General features: G+C 41.6%; 1 protein-coding gene across 9 annotated transcripts in view; it reads left to right on the top strand.

Moving 5' to 3' along the window:
* DAPK2 (death-associated protein kinase 2) overlaps positions 1-21,093 on the top strand; it is a 66,769-nt gene that overhangs the window by 11,793 nt on the left and 33,883 nt on the right. For 4 of the 9 annotated variants that reach the window (XM_014944457.1, XM_014944461.1, XM_014944458.1 and 1 more), the window contains exon 2: positions 6,646-6,743. In XM_014944457.1, the coding sequence (XP_014799943.1) occupies positions 6,646-6,743 (98 nt within the window). Of the gene's footprint in view, positions 1-44; positions 409-4,037; positions 4,130-6,645; positions 6,744-21,093 lie in introns of those variants that run through there. The other 5 variants (XR_001412333.1, XM_014944463.1, XM_014944456.1 and 2 more) reach the window with 3 other exon arrangements.

Below are 21,093 nucleotides of genomic sequence, written 5' to 3' on the forward strand. Positions count from 1 at the left end.
CCCTGCCGGCTCCTCCGGTGAGCAGCGCCGGCGGCCGGTGCCGCCCCCTCGGCCCCCTCCCGGCTCCCTTGCTGGGGACGGCCCGGTGGGGACCCTGCGCGGAGGGAGCCCGGCTGAGGCGGACGGGCCGTGCCCGGCGGTAAGTGGGCTCTGTCCCCCCTCAGCCGGCGGCGCCCGGAGTCCTCCGCGGGGCCGGGGGCTTCCTTCCTCCCCCTGTCTCTCCCCCGGTGCCGGCTTCGGAGCCGCTTTCACCATGTTCCCGCTCTGCCTCCCGTCTCCACCGGAGTCCTGAGGCTGAAGCACCGGAGCTGCGAAGCCCATCTGGCCGGGGAGCCCGCGGGGCCGCCTCTCGCCGCCGGTGGAGGAGTGCCGGGGTCTGGAGCTGGGCCCTGGGGTCCCGGCCCGCAGGTCAGTCCGGCGGCTGCGGTGCGGGTCTGTCAGAGGTGCTCGGGTGGTGGCTGACGCTTGGTCACACACACCCACCCAGAACGTTTTTAATGGTGTTTGCCCCTCGGTTCGTGTGTGCCAGCTGCCCCGCTGCTCCAGCCAGGGGAACAGGCAGCTCCCGGACCACCCCCTCAGCCGGCAGCTGCCGGGCCCCACAGCGGTGGGGAGCGCGGTCGTTTCAGGAGTGCGCCCTTCGGAACTACTCGCTCTATGCCTGGTGGTGTGTCAGTCCAAACATTGGGGTCTGGGTTGGACCCAGCTGGTCCTGGGTTCACACCTCAGCTTGTTGATGTCGTTCAGCAAACGCTGGGTGACTTCGTCATGTTTACCCATAAGTTCCTTCCAGCCTTTTCCCCTCAAACAGCTTCCCTCGGGATCTGCTGGCCTTAACACCTGCTCCTCTGGGCTGTGAGCTGGGGGTCCTGGGGCGACACAGCACAGCAGGGGCTGGTTGGGCCTGGCCTGTGTCTTTTTAGGGGCCGGTCAGGAACGAAGGTGTGAATGAGAGGGTGGAAATGTGCGGGGATTGCTCCTGCTTTGGCTGGTCAGTCACCAGCTGCAAAACGACCAAAATCGACATGATCATCTGCTCGGTGTATGGGGAAAAAGCTCAACTCTGACCCTCTCTACAGGTGACTGTTGCAAGGCATTAGTGGGTTTCAGACTTTTCTATGTCCTTTACCTGCTTGTGCAAGAAACATAGATGGCACAGGCTAGATCTCACTTGGCTTTGGGGCAGTGGTGTGTCTGGTCTGCAGTAATAATCCTTGAAGGCGCCCGAGGGACGGGGAGCGGGGCTGTGCGATGCCACGCCGGCGTGCCTGGCATTGCGGGCTTCCCCTGCGCCCCGTCCCTCCGGGTGTTCGCACCAAGCTCATCGCTCAGGCACGCGAGGGCTCCGGGATCAGTGACAGCCACAGCCCTGGCAGTTAGCTGTCTGCTGGGGAGCCGTAATTAGCTGCAGAGCTAACGCATTTGGTACGTATGCTTGAAGTGAGGGCTTGGAAATGCAGTCTTAGGTCATTCCCCATGCGTGTAATTGCTGCAGAGTAAACCTGGGTGGTCAGAAAGGGATCCCTTGAGAGTTGGTGGCAGGAGCAGTGATTCTGTAACAGGACTGAAGTGCTTGGATGTTGGGTGTGTTTTGTGTCCTTTATAGGTGCACAGGTCAAATAGCTGCCTCAAAGTTCTGACGGGAAAAAGTGTTAGGCTACTGTTGTTTTCTGACAGGAAAATAGTTAAGTGAAAACAAGAGTTAGCTGAGATTAATGTAATTTCTAAATGTGTTTTGATTATGTTTATTTGAAAGTGGAGGGTAAAAATTACTTGTTTTTTTGCTGTTGGAATTGTTTAGTCTTTTCTAGGACAAAAAAGAAGAGAAAGGGGATGAGAAAGGTGAAAGAGGAAAACACTTTCATGCTTATAGAAATCTGTTTAGTTTTAGCATAAGGCACTGAAGCTAGAAGGCAGTATCACTTGAAGTTGTTTGATGGGTTTGGGTGTTTTTTTGTTGGCTTGGCTTGTTTTATCTTTTTTCAAATTACTAATTTAAAACAGTCCAGTTCTGATTCTAAATTACTTTGGTAATTTTTCAGTCTTAAAAGACATCTTATAAGGGAAGTTGTTACTTTGGGCTGTTCTAATGTGTTTTGGATTTTGCTTATGTATAACTATTGTTTTGTAATATAAAAACATGCCACAGGGGATGCTTCTGAGTTTGGCAAAGGATTTAGTGATTCAGCTCATGTCAGGTGTAGTTGAGAAAGTAAGATTATTCAGGTGTTACCTCAGTTGCTTGAAACTGGTTTCCTTAGGGTAGAAGATACCCTAAGGGAAAAAAAAATGCAAGGCTGGTGACAAGCTAACATTTTTGTTCTCACTTCTGTTTTCTATAATCCTGTTCTTGTTCAGCAGTGGGTGGATGTTTATCATGGATTTGACACGTGTAGACCAGTCTTTGATTGTCAAATAATTTGGTGATGACAGGCTAATAACTTACCCATACAGGGAAACCTTTTTTAAAAGGGCAAAATATAACTAACTTTGTTCTGCTCCTCTTAAGGTGGATTCTGTCACCCTCTTCAGAAGAGTTGATTTCTTTAGATTAATTTCCTTTTCACACAGCACAAGCTGTACTAGAAAGGCTCTTCTGTATTGCAATAAGAATATCTCCATCCAGAGTTTCTACTGATATAAAAAAATATGTCTTTAAATTTATGCCTTAGATCACGAGGGGAAACAGTGTGATTTCTTAGGGTAGAGAAGATCTGATTTTATGGTATGACAGAATTTAGGAACATGAACAGATTAGGCGAGACATGTTTCCAGTGCTTGAAACTGGAATCTCAGAGGTCTGAATTCTGTTTCTGGTTTTGCTCCATGTCTGTAGGAAAATCATCTGCCTAGGACTAACAATACTTGGCCACCTTGTGGTGTTTGGGATGTGTTATGGGGAGTTGGATACAGGAGTAAAAGGTGAAGTGTCATTACTATACATATAGTGTACTATGGAGCATCATTATGTAGACATGGTAAGGAATATGAATATGCTGAGTAGAAGCTGGCCTTTGTATTAAAACTCTCACTGCTAGGAATCCTAGAGCAAAGAGACCGACATAGAAGAGATGGCCCCAACATGGGATGTTTGAGGAACAGGTATGGCATGTTGTGTGAAAGAACACAGAAGACAGTCTCCTCTACAGAGCTTGCCTTGGAGCTCTTAAAGCTCTGGTCTGATCCAAACCTCACTGCAGCAAATTTCCCCACCATCCTCATTGTATTGGGATACTGTTTGGGCACATCCCCCAGAAACGTTAGCATAAAGAGTGTATCAGAAAACAAAGTTGATTGTTGCTATTTGCTCAGATCATGAATGGACAACTTCTTTGCCTGAATGGGTCAAAGATGCATGACCATCTCTGATTCAGTCTGCTTTCACTGACCAGCATAAGGAAATTGCTATCTGGCTAGAGAAAAAAGTTAAGGCTCTCATCCCTCCTTTGATATACTCTGTGCTTGCAAACAGAGTCCAACAAAAACATTGTAGCTGAAATCTTTGCATGTGAAGTCACCTTAGTTTCCTAAGATCAGCGTATAATATCAGGGGAGGGTTATGTTTATGCTTGTGAATGGCATTTTTATTTCAGATAAACTTTATGTGCGTGAAGGTTATCTTTTATTATCTTATCCACCTTATGCTGTGTACTTGCTAATGACAATTGTCGTGGGTCATCAAGTGTATGCTCTATTTTGGGCATCTGCTAACTGTGGCTGCTGGGCAAAAGCCAGCGAGAGAGGTCTGCAGAAGTAATGAGAGTGGAAGGCAGTGTAAGATAACGTGATGTGATAGACATGGGAAACAGCAGCACATCAGAGGTATGACTGGATGGTCTGAACACTTTGGAAGAGCTTTGTGTTAGGTCTTCAAAAACAGGGCTGTAGGTTGACTTGGATGCTTGAACGGTTCCTTGGCATTGAGGGTAAGCTTGCTGGCTTGACCTTTGCAGAACAAGGGTATAAGTTAAAAGATCAGCAAAAGGGATGAGAATTTTCTGGTCATTTTTGAGATGATATTGCATGAATTCTACGCATCTGCAAAGGTATCTATGTTCTTTGGAGGATGCTGGGAAATGAGTATACCTGTCAATCACATCAAGTGGCTAAGTTCCCACAGGCATTTTGGGTGAGTTCCCCATTCTCAAAGCAATGTCTTTAACTTGCTCTTCTGAATGACAAACACTCTCTCTCTCTTAGAACAATGGTTTTCTTTTAGGTGTGTTTGCATTAATGTTATTTTTAGCCACGTACCTTGGATTCTGATGAAGGGAGTAGTCAGCTTGAGGGCTTTACAGTCTTTGGGCAAGTCTCAGCAGTATCTCTTAATATGTGGGCATTTTCCCATACTTGACTTTTGTATGTGCTCAGAGCTTAATCTTGCAATTCAGGATGAGCAAAAGGTTTGGGGTTTTCATCAAGGCTTGGCTTTGTCCTTTGTTTGCATTTTCTGAAGCCTGGGTGTTGAACTAGGTTTTGCACCAACACTTCAGAAAAACCTGCTCTGAACAATTGTGAGCAACTTTATATACACTTAGTATGGAGCCAATAGCTCAGAGATGTCCTCATTCTTGTAAATGCTCCTAAAGCATTTATTGGCTCTAGTTTCAAGCCTTGAGCAATATTGGTCAATAAGCTTTCTCTGAGATTACGAAAGGTTGCTTGAGGAATACATTAATTTCCTTACAAAGCAGAATTTAGCGTTGTTTATTTTCATTGAGAGGAAAAAGAGACATTTTTGTCCCAAGTGTGAATGTGGCTTTGGGAAGGGAATTAATGAGCGAAGTAGCAGAACAGTTCATCTGGGTTCATCTTGAAAAACTCTGAAAATATAGGCAAAGTAAGGATCAGCCAAAAAATGTCTGAGAAAGTACAGGAGTGGAAAGTGGAAGTGAAAAAAGGCAAAAACCAACCAACCCCACATTGTAACGCGTCTAGTCCAGGCTCACCAATGAAGTGCTGATTTCTGCAGTATACTTTAATAACACTGTAGTCAGTGTCACAACCTGTGTGGTTTCTGTCATTTGCCTTGGGTACTTAGTGCATAAGAGAGATCATTGCTGGAGCACAGTTACATAGGAAGGCGTGGGAGGCAAATTGTCTCTGTTGCAGAGTTTTGAAACTGGGTTTTTAACAGATTTGGTAATGAAAATGCAGTAGGCCCAGCCTTTAAAAGAGCTGTTGCTTCTGCAGTGGAGACCTCCAGCAAGGCTGCTACTGAGGGCATGAAAGCTATTATTGCCAGGGGTACCTTGCACCTCCCTCTCCTCCATGAGGTGAAAATAAAGCAGTCGAATAATTTATGTCCTAATGTGTAGGTTTTGCCAATGTCAGCCAAAAAATATATGTAGAAGAGCTAAGAGACTATTCCTGTTCCTTTGAAGCAATAGAAGGAGCTTATTTGGAAAGAAATTGGATTGATACTCAACATGACCCCCATGGGCTTGAAGCCAATGGTTTATAAAAAGGGAGACAAGCAGGGTGCATGTTGTCAAGTTGATAGATTTTTACAGATTTTTGCTGCTTAAGGTATAGGCTTTTGTTAGGGAAAAATCTTTAAAAATATGTGAATTTCAACTTGACAGGAATGCTACAATTGCCCTTTGGTACTTTGTCCTATTTTATAAAAAGTCTGTGGATTTATCAAAATAGCTGGATCTTCTTGCAACACTGAATTGAGTACATTTCTAAAGGATCAACACAGAGCTTTGTCTTCTTGTGAAATAAGCTTCGCAGTGTGCCACAGTCAGGTAGGCAGCTATTTAAAAACATGTAGGAGCTGTATAGAAGTATAGAACCTGGAAGTCCCCAGTGCACCTGAAGCAAGCAGCATCTGGGGTTCATAAGGAAACACACATTACATTGAGAAGTACCAGTGTGCTGCTGATGTCTAGATATGTGTGAGAATAAGTGCACGGCTCAATGTAGATAGATTTTATTGTGATGCTAGAGGCCTTACAGCTACTTTACGTGTTCTGATCCAAGTAGTGGATGTTGTTTGTGCCAACAATTGTGTTCAGGAAACAAATTTCAAAGTTATGCAGAGTAATGCATGCGACAAATGCTGCTCATGGTTTTCTCATTTGAAATGTCTAGGGTGTGATGAAAGATGCTGTGCTGAAAACTCTGTAGATGGAATCACAATGCCTTTTTGCAGCAGTAGTTCAGATTTCCATTGGCTGTCCTGCCTACGTGCTCCAGAAACGCTGCCCGACATGAGACAAAGGAAGCTCTTGCCTTCTGGTCTCCTTGGTTTGAGATCTTCCTGCTGACACTCTAATGAAGCAGCCTGTAATGATGATTCTCATGCTTGCTCTCTTCAGTGTAGTGTGGATGCTTTATTGTCATGAGTTTGTCAAATTGTTAATCAGTTGCTTTACATCCGACACATTTATGTTTCAAAGTGTGTTCTGTGCTTCTGGTTCAGTATGTGCTCAGGTACTTCAGTGAGGGGCAAGAACTCTCTTCACTTCACCTTCGCATAGGTGGTTGCCTCTTTCTTTCTAGACTGCTAAATTAATTCTTTTTATTGATCAATGGTAACTTTGGCCATGAACGAGCAGCAGTGGATTATACCAGAAGTGTTTTACCCATTCTTTCCTATTAGAAGATTGTAATTAATGTAATTTTTCCTTAATATTGCAGTTGCACCATCTTCGTGCATCAATGAAAAGTCCAAATATGGCTTTGTTCAAGCAACAGAAGGTGGAAGATGTTTACGAAATTGGGGAAGAGCTGGGAAGGTAAGTTTGTATTGACGACGTCACACTATTCTAAAAGCTGACACATGGAGATATTTGCCACATCCTACAACAGTGACTCTGCAGGATAGCCTAAATCAGTTGCAATATACAACAACAGAAACACATCCCTTTACAGAAACTGCACTTTGCATTTTTATTTTTTTTTAAGTTAAGTGTGCAACAATTTTTCCTGTTTCTTTCCTTGCAACTATGACAACAAAAGGTATGTTTACATTGTCTTTTGTAGATAGGTGTCAGCTGTGTCTGTGCTTTAGACTGAGCTCACCTGTCCGTTCTCAGAACCAGCTGGGGAACAGGAACCCACAGTGCCCTCATCGTAGACACAGCCCTTTAATTTGCCTTGCTGTTTTGAGCAGCGCTGCACTTTCAAATGGCTCTGACAGAACACATTCATATCTGCCTGTAAAACACTGTGTATGTGTTCCTGAAAAGATTTACCTGTCAAAATTTCAGCTGGACTGGTTAATGCTTGTATATAGCTTTTAATCTGTAAAAGCTTATCTGCAGGTATTAATTATAGGTGGAGTTAATGGGCTGTTACCATGCTCAACCATAAGCAGCTGCTTAAATGCTGCTGGGATTGTGAGCTGGACGACACAAGACTCCGCCAGTGACTTAGCAACATACAGTGCTCTCAGTGAGGATTGCTGGTTTCCATTCAGTGTCCAACCCTCCAGTGATTTTTCTTTTTAATATGCAAATAGCTAAATTAGGGCTGTACATGTGTTGGCTTCTTTCCCAATGTCTGGCAGTTGGTTTTGATAAATGACTGTGTATGTGCAATTACCCTTTTTCAAGGGCCAATAATTTAGTTACATTAAAACACTTCAGTTGAAGTTGTTTCCCTGCCAAATCTTATCTTTTTCACTCGCAGCTGTTTCATCTTTAGAGTTCTTGAGAAGATTTCTCTCAAGGGGAGATGTTTTTAGGGGTTTGGTTTGGTTGGGATTTTTTCATTCCCTTCTCTTTCAGGAAGGCCTCAACTATTAAATTTTCTGTAACTGCTTACTTTTCAGTATTGTCTGGTCCTGAGAATATCAGCCTGAAAGTGAAAATCTGACAAGAGTGAGCAGTAAAGAAATTTAGTATGTGTTCAGGGTGTAAAAAGTGTGCTTTTTTTAACCTAGGAGACTATAGTATTTACTGTAACAGTCAAACTTCTAAAATAAGAAACTGAAAACTTAGTAGTATAATTTTACGTTGGTTCCTGAGTTGGATTTGGAAATTTAGTGTCTTTTGACATGATGTACCTCACTCTCCTCTTCAAGCTGATGATGGTTATTAGGCCTTTTGAATGGAGAAGTGTAGTTGAAACAACCTTATAAAGGCTGGCCCGTGCTGTTTTATCTGCCTGAGAGGCCTCAGTCTGGTAAAGGCTTGCGTGGTCCCAGCAGCACGGGGGGGACCTCCCCCTTTCCTGGCTGCGTGTCCCAGGAACAGGGCTGGCCCCAGGACTATGCTATGGAACTGGGGCTCACTACATGGGGGGTGATGGGCTGGGGTTAGAGGAGAGTACACTCGGATATGGAATCTGAAATTGTGGCCTTTTTTAATTCTCTGCAAGGAAGACCTTTTCTAGATAAGCCAGAAGAAGGAGTGTGTACACGAGGAGGTGCCATCCCTGCATGATGGAGGGATATTGCACTCTACTACAAAACCATGTTCTAGTTCCCAGCGTTTTACGTGTAATACTTCTAGTAATTGAGAAATGCAAGTCTACTTGGTACTCGGGTCTGTAGGCAAAAATGTTCCCTGCAAGACCTGAAGGAAACAGACAAATTGTAACAAACAGACCTCTGCTGCTTGTTACAATTTTTCTAGGAAAGCTCTATAATTGTAAATTGTGAGAAAAGGGCAGCAAGATTGGAATGGGCTCCCTCACTCCGAATGCCTCCGAGTTGTATGCTTTACACATGCCCATGAATATACTGTCCCACTGTCTTTGTCAGTGTATTTTCACTTTCAGATTTTGCAAGGAGCTCTGCAAACCTCTTGTTTCAACTGTGTGCTGTATGTGGAGTGTCACTGGGTTATCATGCCTCTGTATCTCTGAGCAGTAACTACTGATTAGGGCCAGTAACAAACGATATCTGGCTTTGTTAGAAGAAAAATAACACACTTGACAGGTTGTGGCGACTGAAACACAAGAATCTTTTTCAAAGGTGACTGATAAAGGTGACTTGGAACCTGCAGGTGCGTTGATTAGTTCAGTATGTTTGCAACAAGCTGTTAGTTGCTGACAGGTACATGCAGGTAAAAAGATTCATTTATTGTCTATTCTGGCAACAAAAGTCACTTACAAACCAAAGGTTTTCAAACAGTGTCTGTGATGTGTCTGTCCTGTTCATGTCCTCCTAGCTGAGTTTGTGATTTCTTGAGAACAAAAGTAGTCATTAATGCAGGCCTAATGCTTGTTCTAGCTTGGATTGTCAGAGGTTAAAATACAGGATCTCACTGACAGAGACAGCACCTGTTTATCTGAAAGTCTGTGCACAGCATTAGGAAAGGAGGCTTCTATTATATACTGCAAATGCTCCTTTGCAAGGCTTAGATATATGTGGTCTGGTGATGAAATTAGACCCTTCCTGTCATCGTGCAGCATTGAAGGTACCTGCAGCAAAGGCTCTTCAGATCCAGCTGTATAAAACCCTGCAAACGGCACATTTATGGATTCCTCAACCAGATCATTCTCAAAATTGCTGCTCAGCTAGAAGCAACTCAAAGTATGCTGGAAATAATGTTGTCCCCTGTGCCAAGGCAACGGTGTGAGAGAAAAGTCTTTGCAGAAAGGGGGAGCAGGTTTTCCATAGCTGCAGCTGTGTGCTGTAACTAGTTGTCTTGCTCCAACATCCCCTCAAATCTTTTAAATATTAATCTTAGGTTTGCACCTCTGTTGCTCAACTTCTCCAAAGGGTACATGGCAGGGAACAAGAAGTCAGGTGTGTGGTATTAGAGAAAAGAAGCTGCTGATGGGTTTGTTAGTTCTGGCAGCTAAACTTGGGAAGCTTAGCATGGCCTATGCTGAATGAGGGCAATAGTTTATTATCATATATGTATATTTAAAGTTACTTCCTGCAAGATAACATCGGTCGGTTTGTAAGTGTGAAGTCTGTGGGGACTGAGGTTCTCTAGTGATAGTTGAAAGGGAGCCTAAAAAGAGGAGGAGCCTTTACAGTGAATTTAGCAAATTTCAACATTTTAAAATAAAAAAAAAAAACCCTTTTGAGATCTACAGTGCATCTTATGGCTACATTACTGAAATACTAACTTTTTTTTTGTTTTTCAAAATTTATGATGAGAAATGGGAGAGTTTAGAAAAACTAACTGAAGATGAATACATTATAGGGATATTTATTTTAAAAGTCCTCAGTTACATTAATTTAGTCTGGAAGTCTAGAAGAACTGGAAAGCAGTGTGATATAAAGTAACTGGTGCCTGCAGAGGCATTAGAAGATCCTCTTCTCTTCCTCCTTCCCCAAGGGCAGTAGATTGTGTGATTTGGGAGTACTTCCTACAGCCTTCCCAGGCATTTAATGCTATCACTCTTTGAAAGGATCAGACTTTCTGGCAGATTCAGTTTCTTTCTGTGTCTGAGTTGTTGATCGAAACTAGAAAATTCAAAAAACTAATTTCCACAGAACATTTTCAAAATGTATCCCTGCTCTAGTGAGTTTATGTTCGCTAAATGTCACTTTTATTCAAGTAATGGTAAACTGCATCCTTTACCATTGATTTTAATGGACTCGGTAAGAAACCTATTAACAGTTTTGCCTGTTTCGAGGAGGATCCCTGGGCATAAGCCATTCGCAGGAGTGTTTGTAGCAGATCACTCTAATGGCATGCCAAAGTAATGGAAATGTTTCTTGAAAAGTATGAGGGAGTGGAGGCTAACTTCTTGGGAATATGCAGCAGGTCAAATAACCACTGGTTCTTGTGGGAAAGGAGCTGGCAGCGAGAGAGAACCAAGAATGGGAACTCTTAAATTGAGGCCAAAGCAGGCCAAGAGAAGGAGGAACTGGCCTGCTGAGCTAGTGCTATAGTTCTCAGTAAAATGGAAGCAGTGAAGCTGGCCAGAGAGCCTTTTAATTAAATGTTTGAGGACTTGTGATTTGAGTGGGTACCTCTGTCTGTCTGGACAAAAGGAGTAATTGCACAAACCTGCAGGAGCCTTTTCTGGCTGTAGTAGCAAACACTGACAGTGGTGGTAGGTGCACAGAGAGTGCTAGAATTTCTGAGATGTGCAGTGTAATTCATAAAAGGTTGTACCATGGAGTCATTAATCTGTTACCTAAATGTGTTGCTAGCCAGGCTGTAGGGAGCTGTTGACATTTGTGCCTCCTGGGCAGTGTCACTGTTACATGTCAAGTCAGGGCTGAGGGTAGGAAGTGTCACGGAGCTTATCTGGAAGTGTTTCATGGCAGTGCCCATTGAGAAAGCGTGTTCCTGCAGGAATGGCCTGCAGTGTCCCCAGGCTGTCCTGCTCACTGCAGCTCAGCTCCCTGCTACGTACAAGGAGGTCGATCATGCTTAACAGAGACAAACCTTGGAGTGATATTTCTGGGTAAGGAAGTCTGCCCCTTTCCTTCACTAGTGTCCTTTCACTGCAGGGAAGGGGCTCTGCCATCCTCTACCTGCCACTCCAGTTTCTTGCCTGTCTCAGTAATTGGGAGCTATGCTCATCTCTAGCCTCTCCTTTCTCCAGCTTTTCTCTGGCTTCGCCGTGTTTGCTGGAGAGGTAGGATGCAAGATGCATATTCTGATGAACTGATCTCCATAGGAAATCAGAACTATTACTTTCAGCATGCACGAGAAACAGGAAAAGCTTTTTGTTCACTTGCTAGTTTGAAATCCTCTCCGTTGGGAAATACAGATGGTTTGTTGCAGCATGGTGGCCTCTGAGGAAGGCAGCTGGGCATGTCTTTAAAACTGTAGGAGCTTTTATTCTGACAAGAAAAACAAGCGGGGCTTGCTGAAGTTGTGCAAGCTAAGGTACTGAGATGGCTGTTTTCAGTGGGGTCCTGTGCCTGAAGAGTTCCTAGAAGCCCAAGTTAGTGTCTGGTTAAGGCAAAAGGAGACATAAGTATGAGTGGATCGGGTTTAGGAAAAATTGGAATTTGATTGGAAATTAATTTTATGGCAAGGCTGTGACATTTTTCTGTGTGTTAGGATGGTTTGCATTTCACTTTGAGGAATTTTCTGCTGTATATGCTTCAATATCAGTATCTAGTTGTTTCCTCGTGTTTCTTGCTTGTTGTTTTGTTTTCTTTTTTATAGTTATGCTGTGTTTATTACCTAGTCTTCTGCATTTCATTCTCTGCAGAAACGTTGAAGACTGACGAGTGTCCAGCTCCCCTATTGCTTTCTTATTTGGAGTCTAAACTCTTAGGGATATGAATTATCTCTAAATATGTATATTTTTAGCATTGAGGTTGCTGGGTCAGTGAAATCAATATGTTACTGTAGGAAAAGTTATTCATAATATAGAAAAAAAAAAAACCCTCTCACATTTCTGTGGCCATTCATTTCTCTACTGCTGCTTGAATTTACAGGTATCTGGTGAATAACGGGAGAGAAGCAATGATACTGTGTGTCACTGATGTGCTAAATGAAAGGTCATTTTGATGAGCAAGTAGTTTTTCCTCCTGATTTCCCCTTCTTGCCCTGAATGATTTAGTTTAGTTTTAAAAGCTTCTAGGATTCGTTGAGCTCCAGGTCTTCATTGTTATGTTGGGGGGTGGGAGGTGGCAAAACTATTTTATCACATGTAGTAGCTGATTTTTGTCTCATGGATGAGCAAAAAAATATGTATTTGGTGTGATGGATACTTCTGTTTGGTTGGTTTTTTGTTTTTTTTTGTCATGGTGATATCATTCTTTCAGGCTGCTTTTGAATAATTATATTTGCTTCCTGCTTCTACATGACAGTGTTTCACTCACATGTTGATTCACTCTGGATTTCAAAGGGATTGCTAGATTTTTTAGCTCTTTATGTAAGGTATTTCATTTTTTGTGTGTAATTGTAGTTCAGCAAAGCCATGTTGTATGTGGCTAAAGAACAAAACAGGTCCATGCATTACGTGTTTACTTTGGTTGAAGTTGTTTCCTTTTGCATTCTGTGTAACCAGGCCAGGAAGAAATTTCAGATGATTGAGTCAATGCCTTTGTGCAAAAGGTAATCACCATAATTTCTGTTGATCAGTTTGGGCATTATCCAGCTTCCAGTTTCTAGCCCCAGCTGACCTAGGGTGTGGTTTAATGATTAAAGCTAAGCTAGATCTTTCATCAATGGCCTATCATTCCTCCTGTAGTCCCCCTTCTCCAGCTACATGTTCCTACCTCCTCCTTGCCTCGTGTGTGGAGGATCAGCTCTGCTCACTGAGACAGGTGAAACCTTTTTTTCTGGGTGAAGCTTAAAAAGACAGCAAATGCAACATATTACTGGTGGTAATGGGACCTTGCGGCCTGGCACATATTCGCTGTTCTGACAGTGTAACTAGTAAATATTTATTTATGTCATGAAAACAAAAAGCAGAGATAACTGAGGTATTCTTTGTAGGGGAGGAACGTGAAAATCTATGATAAAAAGTCATGCCAGCTGGCTAGGTGGACTCTCCCTGGTAAACAGAGGGGTGTGACTGCAGCTAGGAAATTTACCCTCAACACACGTCATGCAGTATTGTCATACCAGGATTTTATTTTCTCTATATAGAAATCATTCAGTATTGTGCTTTGTCAGACATCAACCTTAACTCTGACCTTAGATTAATTTGTACTTTGAATTAGTTCTTTAAGTTTGGAAGAATAACCTTGGATTATTTTTTCCTTCAACACACACAACGCAAGTCTTTGCTTTTGATGCAAAATAGGAGTTTAATTATTGAGCACTAACCAGCACCTCTTCTAATATTTCTTGTTACAAAAAATCTTATCCATCATGTGTTTGATGTATATTGAATCTTCTGTTGAAACAGTTTTGGCATCTGGTTCTTGGTCGCCATCACTGTGATTGTAATAGGCTTTCTGATAGTCTTTTTTTTGTGTGTGGTTTTTTATTTTTATTTTTATTCCTTCTAGCAGAGCGAATAATCTTAGGTTTTTCTTTTTTAAACAAATTTCCCTGCTAGTTTTCAGTGTTCTTTCAACTGTTTCCAAAATCTTTAATTTGTTACAGAAAATGCAGAGAAAATAGTGGCAGGTTTTGTTGTTGGGTTTTTTTCCTAATAATAAAGCTGCTCTACCTACTGTAGTTACTGTAGTAACTGAAAAGAATTGTTCTTGGTTATTTAGAACTGGCCTTGGCCTTACTTAGTAACAAAGTAATGCATTTTTTTCAAGTGAATTCCTTATTACCAGCATCCGTCTTGATGTTGGAAGTGATCTCAGTGTATTTTCCCAGTCCATATCTGACTTTGAAAGTGTAATTAGAGCTGAACGACCCCAGTGCTCAGAAAGCTCAAATTCAGCAACGGTTTTAACCACTGAGCATTAAGCCTAATCCCAGTCTTTGCTTTTCCATTTCTGTAAAAATGAAACTATTTTTTCCACTTTGCATTGTAGTAGAAATGGAAATTTGAACAGCTGAGAAAATAGACTCTGTATGGTATTCATTCCATGCTTTTGGAATGAAAAATGTTACTTAGGAGTAAAAATACACATAAAATAAACATAGTGCAGCTCACCACTGGACTAACAATGATAAAGCATTGGACAAATAATTACTGCCTTATGCAGAATGGGGCTTGCAGGTCAAGCTCGTCTGATGGTCAAGCTTAATTTAGCTCAGGTGACATTTATTAATCATTGTTAAAACTCTACATCAGCGGTTTTGAACTGGAGTGAACGCCTGTTGCAATAGCTGGGCATGACGCGCAGTGATGCTTTTGTGAGGAGAGATGTATAAAATCACTCCAATAACCAGACTTGTTCTGTCTAGTGCCAGCGTGGCTGGGTTGGAGTCACGGGCCTGTTTGGTGACTCTGTACCCTGAAGCCAGGACTTGTAATCTTTACTTCCTATAGAATCTACAGCTTTTGTGAGACAGTAGTTAACCTCAATGTCCAAGTTTTGTGGATCTATAATCCTCACAAAGAGAGAATTTCTACTGATCTCTCTGTTTCCCATATAAGAAAGTGATGGGAACAAATAATGTACCTTCTGTGCTGTCCTGCTGCTGGAGGAGATTGTTGACTTCAATATAGTAAAGATTAAATAAAATGAGGAGATAACTTCCACCTCTTATTTTGGCAGACCAGAAGACCAAAGAGCAGTGGAATTGGAGTTTTGGCAACCCTTTGTGGATTTGGCTTTACAGATAAATTCCTAAAATCTTGATTTAAATGACAGCATGATTTTCATCGGTTTCATACATAGGAGAGGAGAAAAATAATTTAGCCATAATACTGTTACCCTCTTACAATTTACCTGCCCCCAGGTATGTTACATTCAGCCCATATCTAGCTGGATTTGGACCTTTAAACGCAGAGGTACAGGGTGCTAACCTTCTGCATGTGTATTACGTATGCACTGGTGTTGCTCCACATAGCAGAAGGAACAGCTTATCAAATCAGCTATTCCTGCTGAGCATGAGTCAGCTTTGACCTTCCCTAGGTCTCTGGACTCTGTTCATTACCACTCCAAGAGTTGATATTCAATCTAAAAGCTAAGTTTGATAAGCGGGGAAAAATTTTTATCGTATGCATTTTACTCTCGAGCTTCAGATGACATGAAATGCTTGCCAGGCTATCAGGAATTTGCCAGAATTGCTGGGCTTGTGCTCTATCACTGCAGACTCTGCTCCTCCAGCCTCAGGAACTGATAAGGGCCACATTGCTTGTCACTGCGTGATTGGAAAGTTTCCAAAAACATTTAACAGCTTCAGGAGATGCTGGTGATGATTCAGTAGGTGGCACAGTTTCTTGTGACTCAGGACTGATGGCCCAAAATGGTGTTTAAGGCAATAATTGACTGTAATACAGATAACATGTTACTTAACTGATAGCCTGTAATAATTCATAGCATTTTTCAGAAACATTGGATTTATTAAATCTTGCCTTGAATTTCAAATGGTTTATTTGCTCTTTACTTTTTCCAGAAAACCAGATCCTTCTGGTTGAGTCCATATCTGCTGTTCTGACTCTCCTCTGGCAGTGGATACGGAGATGGTCTTTGGGCTGGGATGTGCTGGTTACCTTTGCTCAGCTGTAAGGAGATGCGGATGGAAGGTCCCAGACAGTAACATTATCAGAGACAGCGAATGTCCAAAGGTGTTCAGTGCTTCCCTGTCATGAATATTGAAACTTAGCCTGTAAAGTCACTGTGTTCTACAGTACTATACCATCAGTTACTAAACCATGAGTTGGGAGTGAAAATGCCAGTGTATTTAAAAGTGGCAGCTGATTTATTTTTTTTCTTCTTTCTGTATAAAATAGTACATCTCATTAGTTTTAAAAATTAGCCTATTGTTGTAGTGGTATTGTGATACTTCTGTCTTTAACATTAACTGGTTTGGTTAGAAGTCACCCTGACACTGCCTGGGCACGTAGCCTGTAATGAAGTACTGTTAGTTATTTTTCATGTCATGAAAACTTTCTTCCAGTCTATATCACAGGGCTGTGGTAAGTTAGTGATATTTGTATGGTAATCTCGTGGGAAAGGTTCAGAAGAGAGCCATAGCAGATTGTGAACTGGATTTAATTCTGTATCTTTCACACACGTAAAGAATTTATCTGCTTTTTAGTAGCCAAGCAAAATTCCGGTTAAATGCTCTATTAAGAAGAGTTTTAGATCATTCTCTTGGAACCTGGCATCTGCCACAGTTTAGGTTCTGTGGAGGTGCTGTAGGAGAGGTAGCCACTTTGCATTTTGTGTGAAAAAAACATACAAACAAACCAAAATTCACTTTTTATTTGCAGCGTAAACAGGAAGTACAGTGACAATTGTGACTTTTTTTTTTTTCTAAAGCTCTTTATAAAGTTATTAGAGGTGGCAGCAGAGTATTTAACAGATTAAGGTTTTGGGGTTTTTGAGTTTCGTTACATGAAGTCTTACGGAACCAGTGAGATACCCTCCATTTGGTGACCTTGCCACGACAGGATTTCTGTTTTGTTGTTTCAGCTATTGTACTCCAGTTTCTTTGTAAATACTGTGTTGTTGGGCATACCATTTATTCACTGCTTAGATTAAATTTCTGCTGTACCAAATCCTGGTTTAGTCTAAAAAAAAAAAAAAGTCTATAAAAGACTAAAACGTGCTACAGGTTATTGCTATAGCCCATTTACAGAAAGCCCCCAGTTCTTTATGGCTGTGACTACAGACTCCCTACCCAGGAAAGTGCTTTTATGCATATATTTTGTGAACCTTATGTAGCCTTTGGTTGAGCCTGTGTTCCATAAATGAGCTGAGAGCACACAAATAGATGGTAGAAGTTACCAGCAGGGTCCTGTCCTCTCTGCTGGGAAGAGCATGCCAGTGCAATTACAAGTAGCAAAAATCATCTCTGAAGTGTAACAAAGAGAAAGAGTATGTAGCTTGATAAAATTACGTGCAGTAAAGCAATTGCTCTAATCACTTCAATTTGAGAGGAAAACAGCTTTTTTGGGCTTGAGATTTTTTTAAGGCCAGGCATTCAGCAAGAATTCTCAAGGGCTTTGCTTTGAAAGTTAACAAAAATGCAACCATGAAAGGATAAACCCATTAGTGTAGCTTTTCCAAGAAAAAGAAATAGGAGTGAAAAAGATGGAAAAGTAATAAGAAGCAGACTTTCTAAGCTCAAGATTGGTTCGAACTGGCGATCTGAATTTAACAGTGGCAAGAAGGCATAATTAGCAAAACTGTTGACACAAAAATAATTGTTGTAACTGAGAATAAATGGCCCTCCTTTGCTGAAACTAAATAAATCAGCCTCTTGAATCTAGAGAAGTCTTGCATTCAGGTTAGCTAGACACTATTATCTGTAATTATGTTTACTTAAGAAAGCGCACATGATGATTTTTGTAATATTTTTAGGATCTTTACTCACCTCTGTAGATTATGCAGAGTCAAAGGAACAGATGCTATAGGCTCATCCACTGGAGAAAGGACAATGTGATGCTGAGAGAAGGGAAAGCTGACGTGACTTATAATATACACTGTAAAGTAACCGATTGCTGTCAGTAAACATAAATAAAATTGTTTTCAGGGTTAAAGATATCCTTTTGACTCAGAGCTCAGAGAATAAATGACACTGGATAGGGTGTCTTTTTTTTTCTTGCTGTCAAGAGACCAAACACAATTTATCATCCAATTAGAGAAAGAGAGCCAATGACTGGCAAGCTTTGCAATGTCTAGTAAACCTAAAATTAGATCTCTAAGTTGTGTTTTGACTTCCTAAGCACAGGGAGCCACATATATGAATTATGTCCTTTGTTTGGGGTAGGGTTTGTAATAGCAAATAAACCCTTTTAGGCTCGCATTCCCACAACTGAATGTCTTAAATGCAAAGAAAAAAGGACAGATATTAAATTCATGTTTTTATTGAAACTGTTAAAACTTATATTGTGAAATCTCATCTTTTCAGTTTTCCTGTAAGCTACTTCCTATAGTGGGCTGTTGTTTTTTATGATATGCTGCCTTTGTATGTTATTGTGCCCCAAATCTTGCTTTTAAATATGAAGAGCACATTTGGGGGAGTGGGGAAGGATGCTGTGAGACTGAAACATTTACCCTAGTCTTCTACAGAAGATCTCTTCAAATCAGAATTGTGTGTTTGTAATTGATGTAAATATGATTCAGAACCATCTAGTTCTATCCCACGGGTACAACTGCTGTTTTCAAGGAACTGCTGTGGGGTAGATAGACTGATGTGCCTGAGGTAGCCCCGCTTTCTGACCAGGCTGAGCTCAGCACCTGGGTGTTTCTGTTTTCCTCACTACGTGGAGAGGAAGCAGTTTAAATGTGAAAGTTCTCCAGTGTGTCTTTTACCTTCCCAGCTACTAATTTAATTCTGAATTGCAATCAGGCTTGAGTTTTGTTGTCTTCCTGCATTGTATGGCTTTGAGACTTCTGGTGTGAGAAGTTTCCTTCAAGGCCCTTACACTGTCCAGAATATAACAATGCTTTTAGAACCAGCTGGCTGGCACAGCAGCCATAGCTTCTGTAACTCAGCTTCAGTCTTGAGAGAAGTGCACCGAGCAAGAACTGAAGGGGGCTAGGGAGAGCTCAGTGTAGCCTTGATAAAACATAATAAGCAACCAAACAACATGTGATGGAGGAGAAGATCAAGGGGGATGGAAGGTCATCTCCACTTCCCTTAAAAGCGTTTGCTTGTGTCTACTCTAATGAACTTTTCTGCCTGGTGCAGCAATTCCCAATGTGTTGATGTCAGTATTCCTGTGTCATAGTGCCATGTCTTAGTGGACTTGAGATTCCTCTTTTCATTTCAGAAGAACAGAAAACAGCAAACTTTCACCTTTTTTTGAATTTCACCTTCTTACACCTGCTGTATGTCAAAACAAACATCAAAAAAAGAATAATAGATATTCATGATGCCATGCAAGTGAAAAGAAACCCACACCAGTGTGGAGGAAGTATTGCTGTGCTTTGCTGTATGCATCAGGCCACGATTGCACCCTTCCAACAGCCTGGCCATACACTGCTGGCATTGCTGAGCCCAGCAGCTTCTCATTGCAAACTCCAGCCTCAGGCAAATGCCTCCCAAATTGGAAACAAAAGAATCCCAACTAAATGCTCAGATCCCCAACTGAGTTTGCAGGTGCTGCATGAAAAGAAGGATTAGACTATCTTGCATTTCTGATAGTCTGTGTGTGAATCTAGGGAGTTAAAAGACTGATTGAGGTGCTGAGATGTGTTATTTTAGTTTCCTTTTGCAATTGCGATTCTAATGATGTGTACAGACATGAAATTAGGTTATAAGTCCAGCTGTATGCTTACCCCTTATAATTTTATTTCATTTTTCCAGTAGCATTACCTGCGTTTTACAGACTTTGGGAAATTAAGTACAGAAAGACTAAGGTGTTATTTTCCATCAAGTGTGTAGGAACCTAATTACTGTTAAAGTCAGTGGGAGGTTGCTGCCTAAAATCCCTTGCAAATCTGCTCCAAAGTAAATTGTCCTGGCTCATCTGGGGAATTGAGTGTCGCCTCTTGACTGGCAGAATGCCAGAGCACTGTCCTTTGCCAGGTTCACTTAGTTTTCAAAGAACTCCTTGAAAACATATTTCAGTGTAAAGCGTATCTGTCAACATGTTCTAATGTATCATCTCTTTTATGGGAATTTCAAGTTTTAACAACTACCGAAAAATAATATTGACAGCCTTCTTTTTTAGAATTGTTTAATGAATGAAATTAAGGTGAATGCAGAGAGAACATCAAGAAATAGACTGAATGTGCAGAAAGGGAACATATGTTTGGTATTTGGGGAAGAAATGGTTTGCTCTTCTCAAATGACAGAGAGAATCAGCTTCCTGACCTCTCCCCACTCTGGCCTCAGAGGGCCTGACTGGAGTCAGGTAACCTGCGCTGTCATCTCCGTATTTGTTTACATATTTTCAGCATTTCGTGACAGCTACTCAGCGATGTGGTGTTTCTGGAGCATCAGAGGAAGATTTGTGTAAACCCATACCCACACAAACAGTTGCTTAAAGGCTGTTTTTATTCTAATGCTCCATAGCAGCACCGCTGTTATGCACTGAGGCACTCAGAACTGGCAGGCTGCACTTCTGTCATCTCTTGAGTCAACTTCTGCCCCAGTGCATTACCCTCCAGAACCAGTATTAAAAATAAACTTTGAAAAAAGAGCGAGAAGTTATCCTGCTATTCTGGATTGTCCAGTTTCTCTCTTCCCCACATCCTTTCCACATCCTCTCCTGAACTGCACAACAATTAAATAAGCTGAACTTGTGCTTCTCTAAAGCACGCTTCTGAAAGTAGACTCCCAAACCACCCTGTAATATTGTTTGTGTGTTCTTATTCACTGACAAATCTTGTAGATGATAGTAGCACTATGAATAATAGGTTGTCTTCATTGCTAGGATAAATTCCTTTATTAATGGTGAACAGATCTGATGTTGTACCTAATTATATTATGACTGACAGGTTGCAGCTGCTATTGTTTATACTCTTGAGCTGTTACCACAATTAAGGACAGTCTATGTTGAATCTGTGACAAAGCTGTTGTACAGCTGTCCAAAATATTTCTGAAAGGGACCAAACTTCATTTCTTTTGTTTTTTTTAAAAAATAGGAAGAATCATTTTTTGAGCTTATCTAGTGTGTGTTGTAAATACTGCTGTTTATGATCCAAGTCATCTTCATTTCAGCAATATACATAAGTTT

Source organism: Calidris pugnax, unplaced genomic scaffold, assembly GCF_001431845.1.
Source record: "Calidris pugnax isolate Ruff unplaced genomic scaffold, ASM143184v1 scaffold70, whole genome shotgun sequence".
Taxonomy (NCBI): Eukaryota; Metazoa; Chordata; class Aves; order Charadriiformes; family Scolopacidae; genus Calidris; species Calidris pugnax.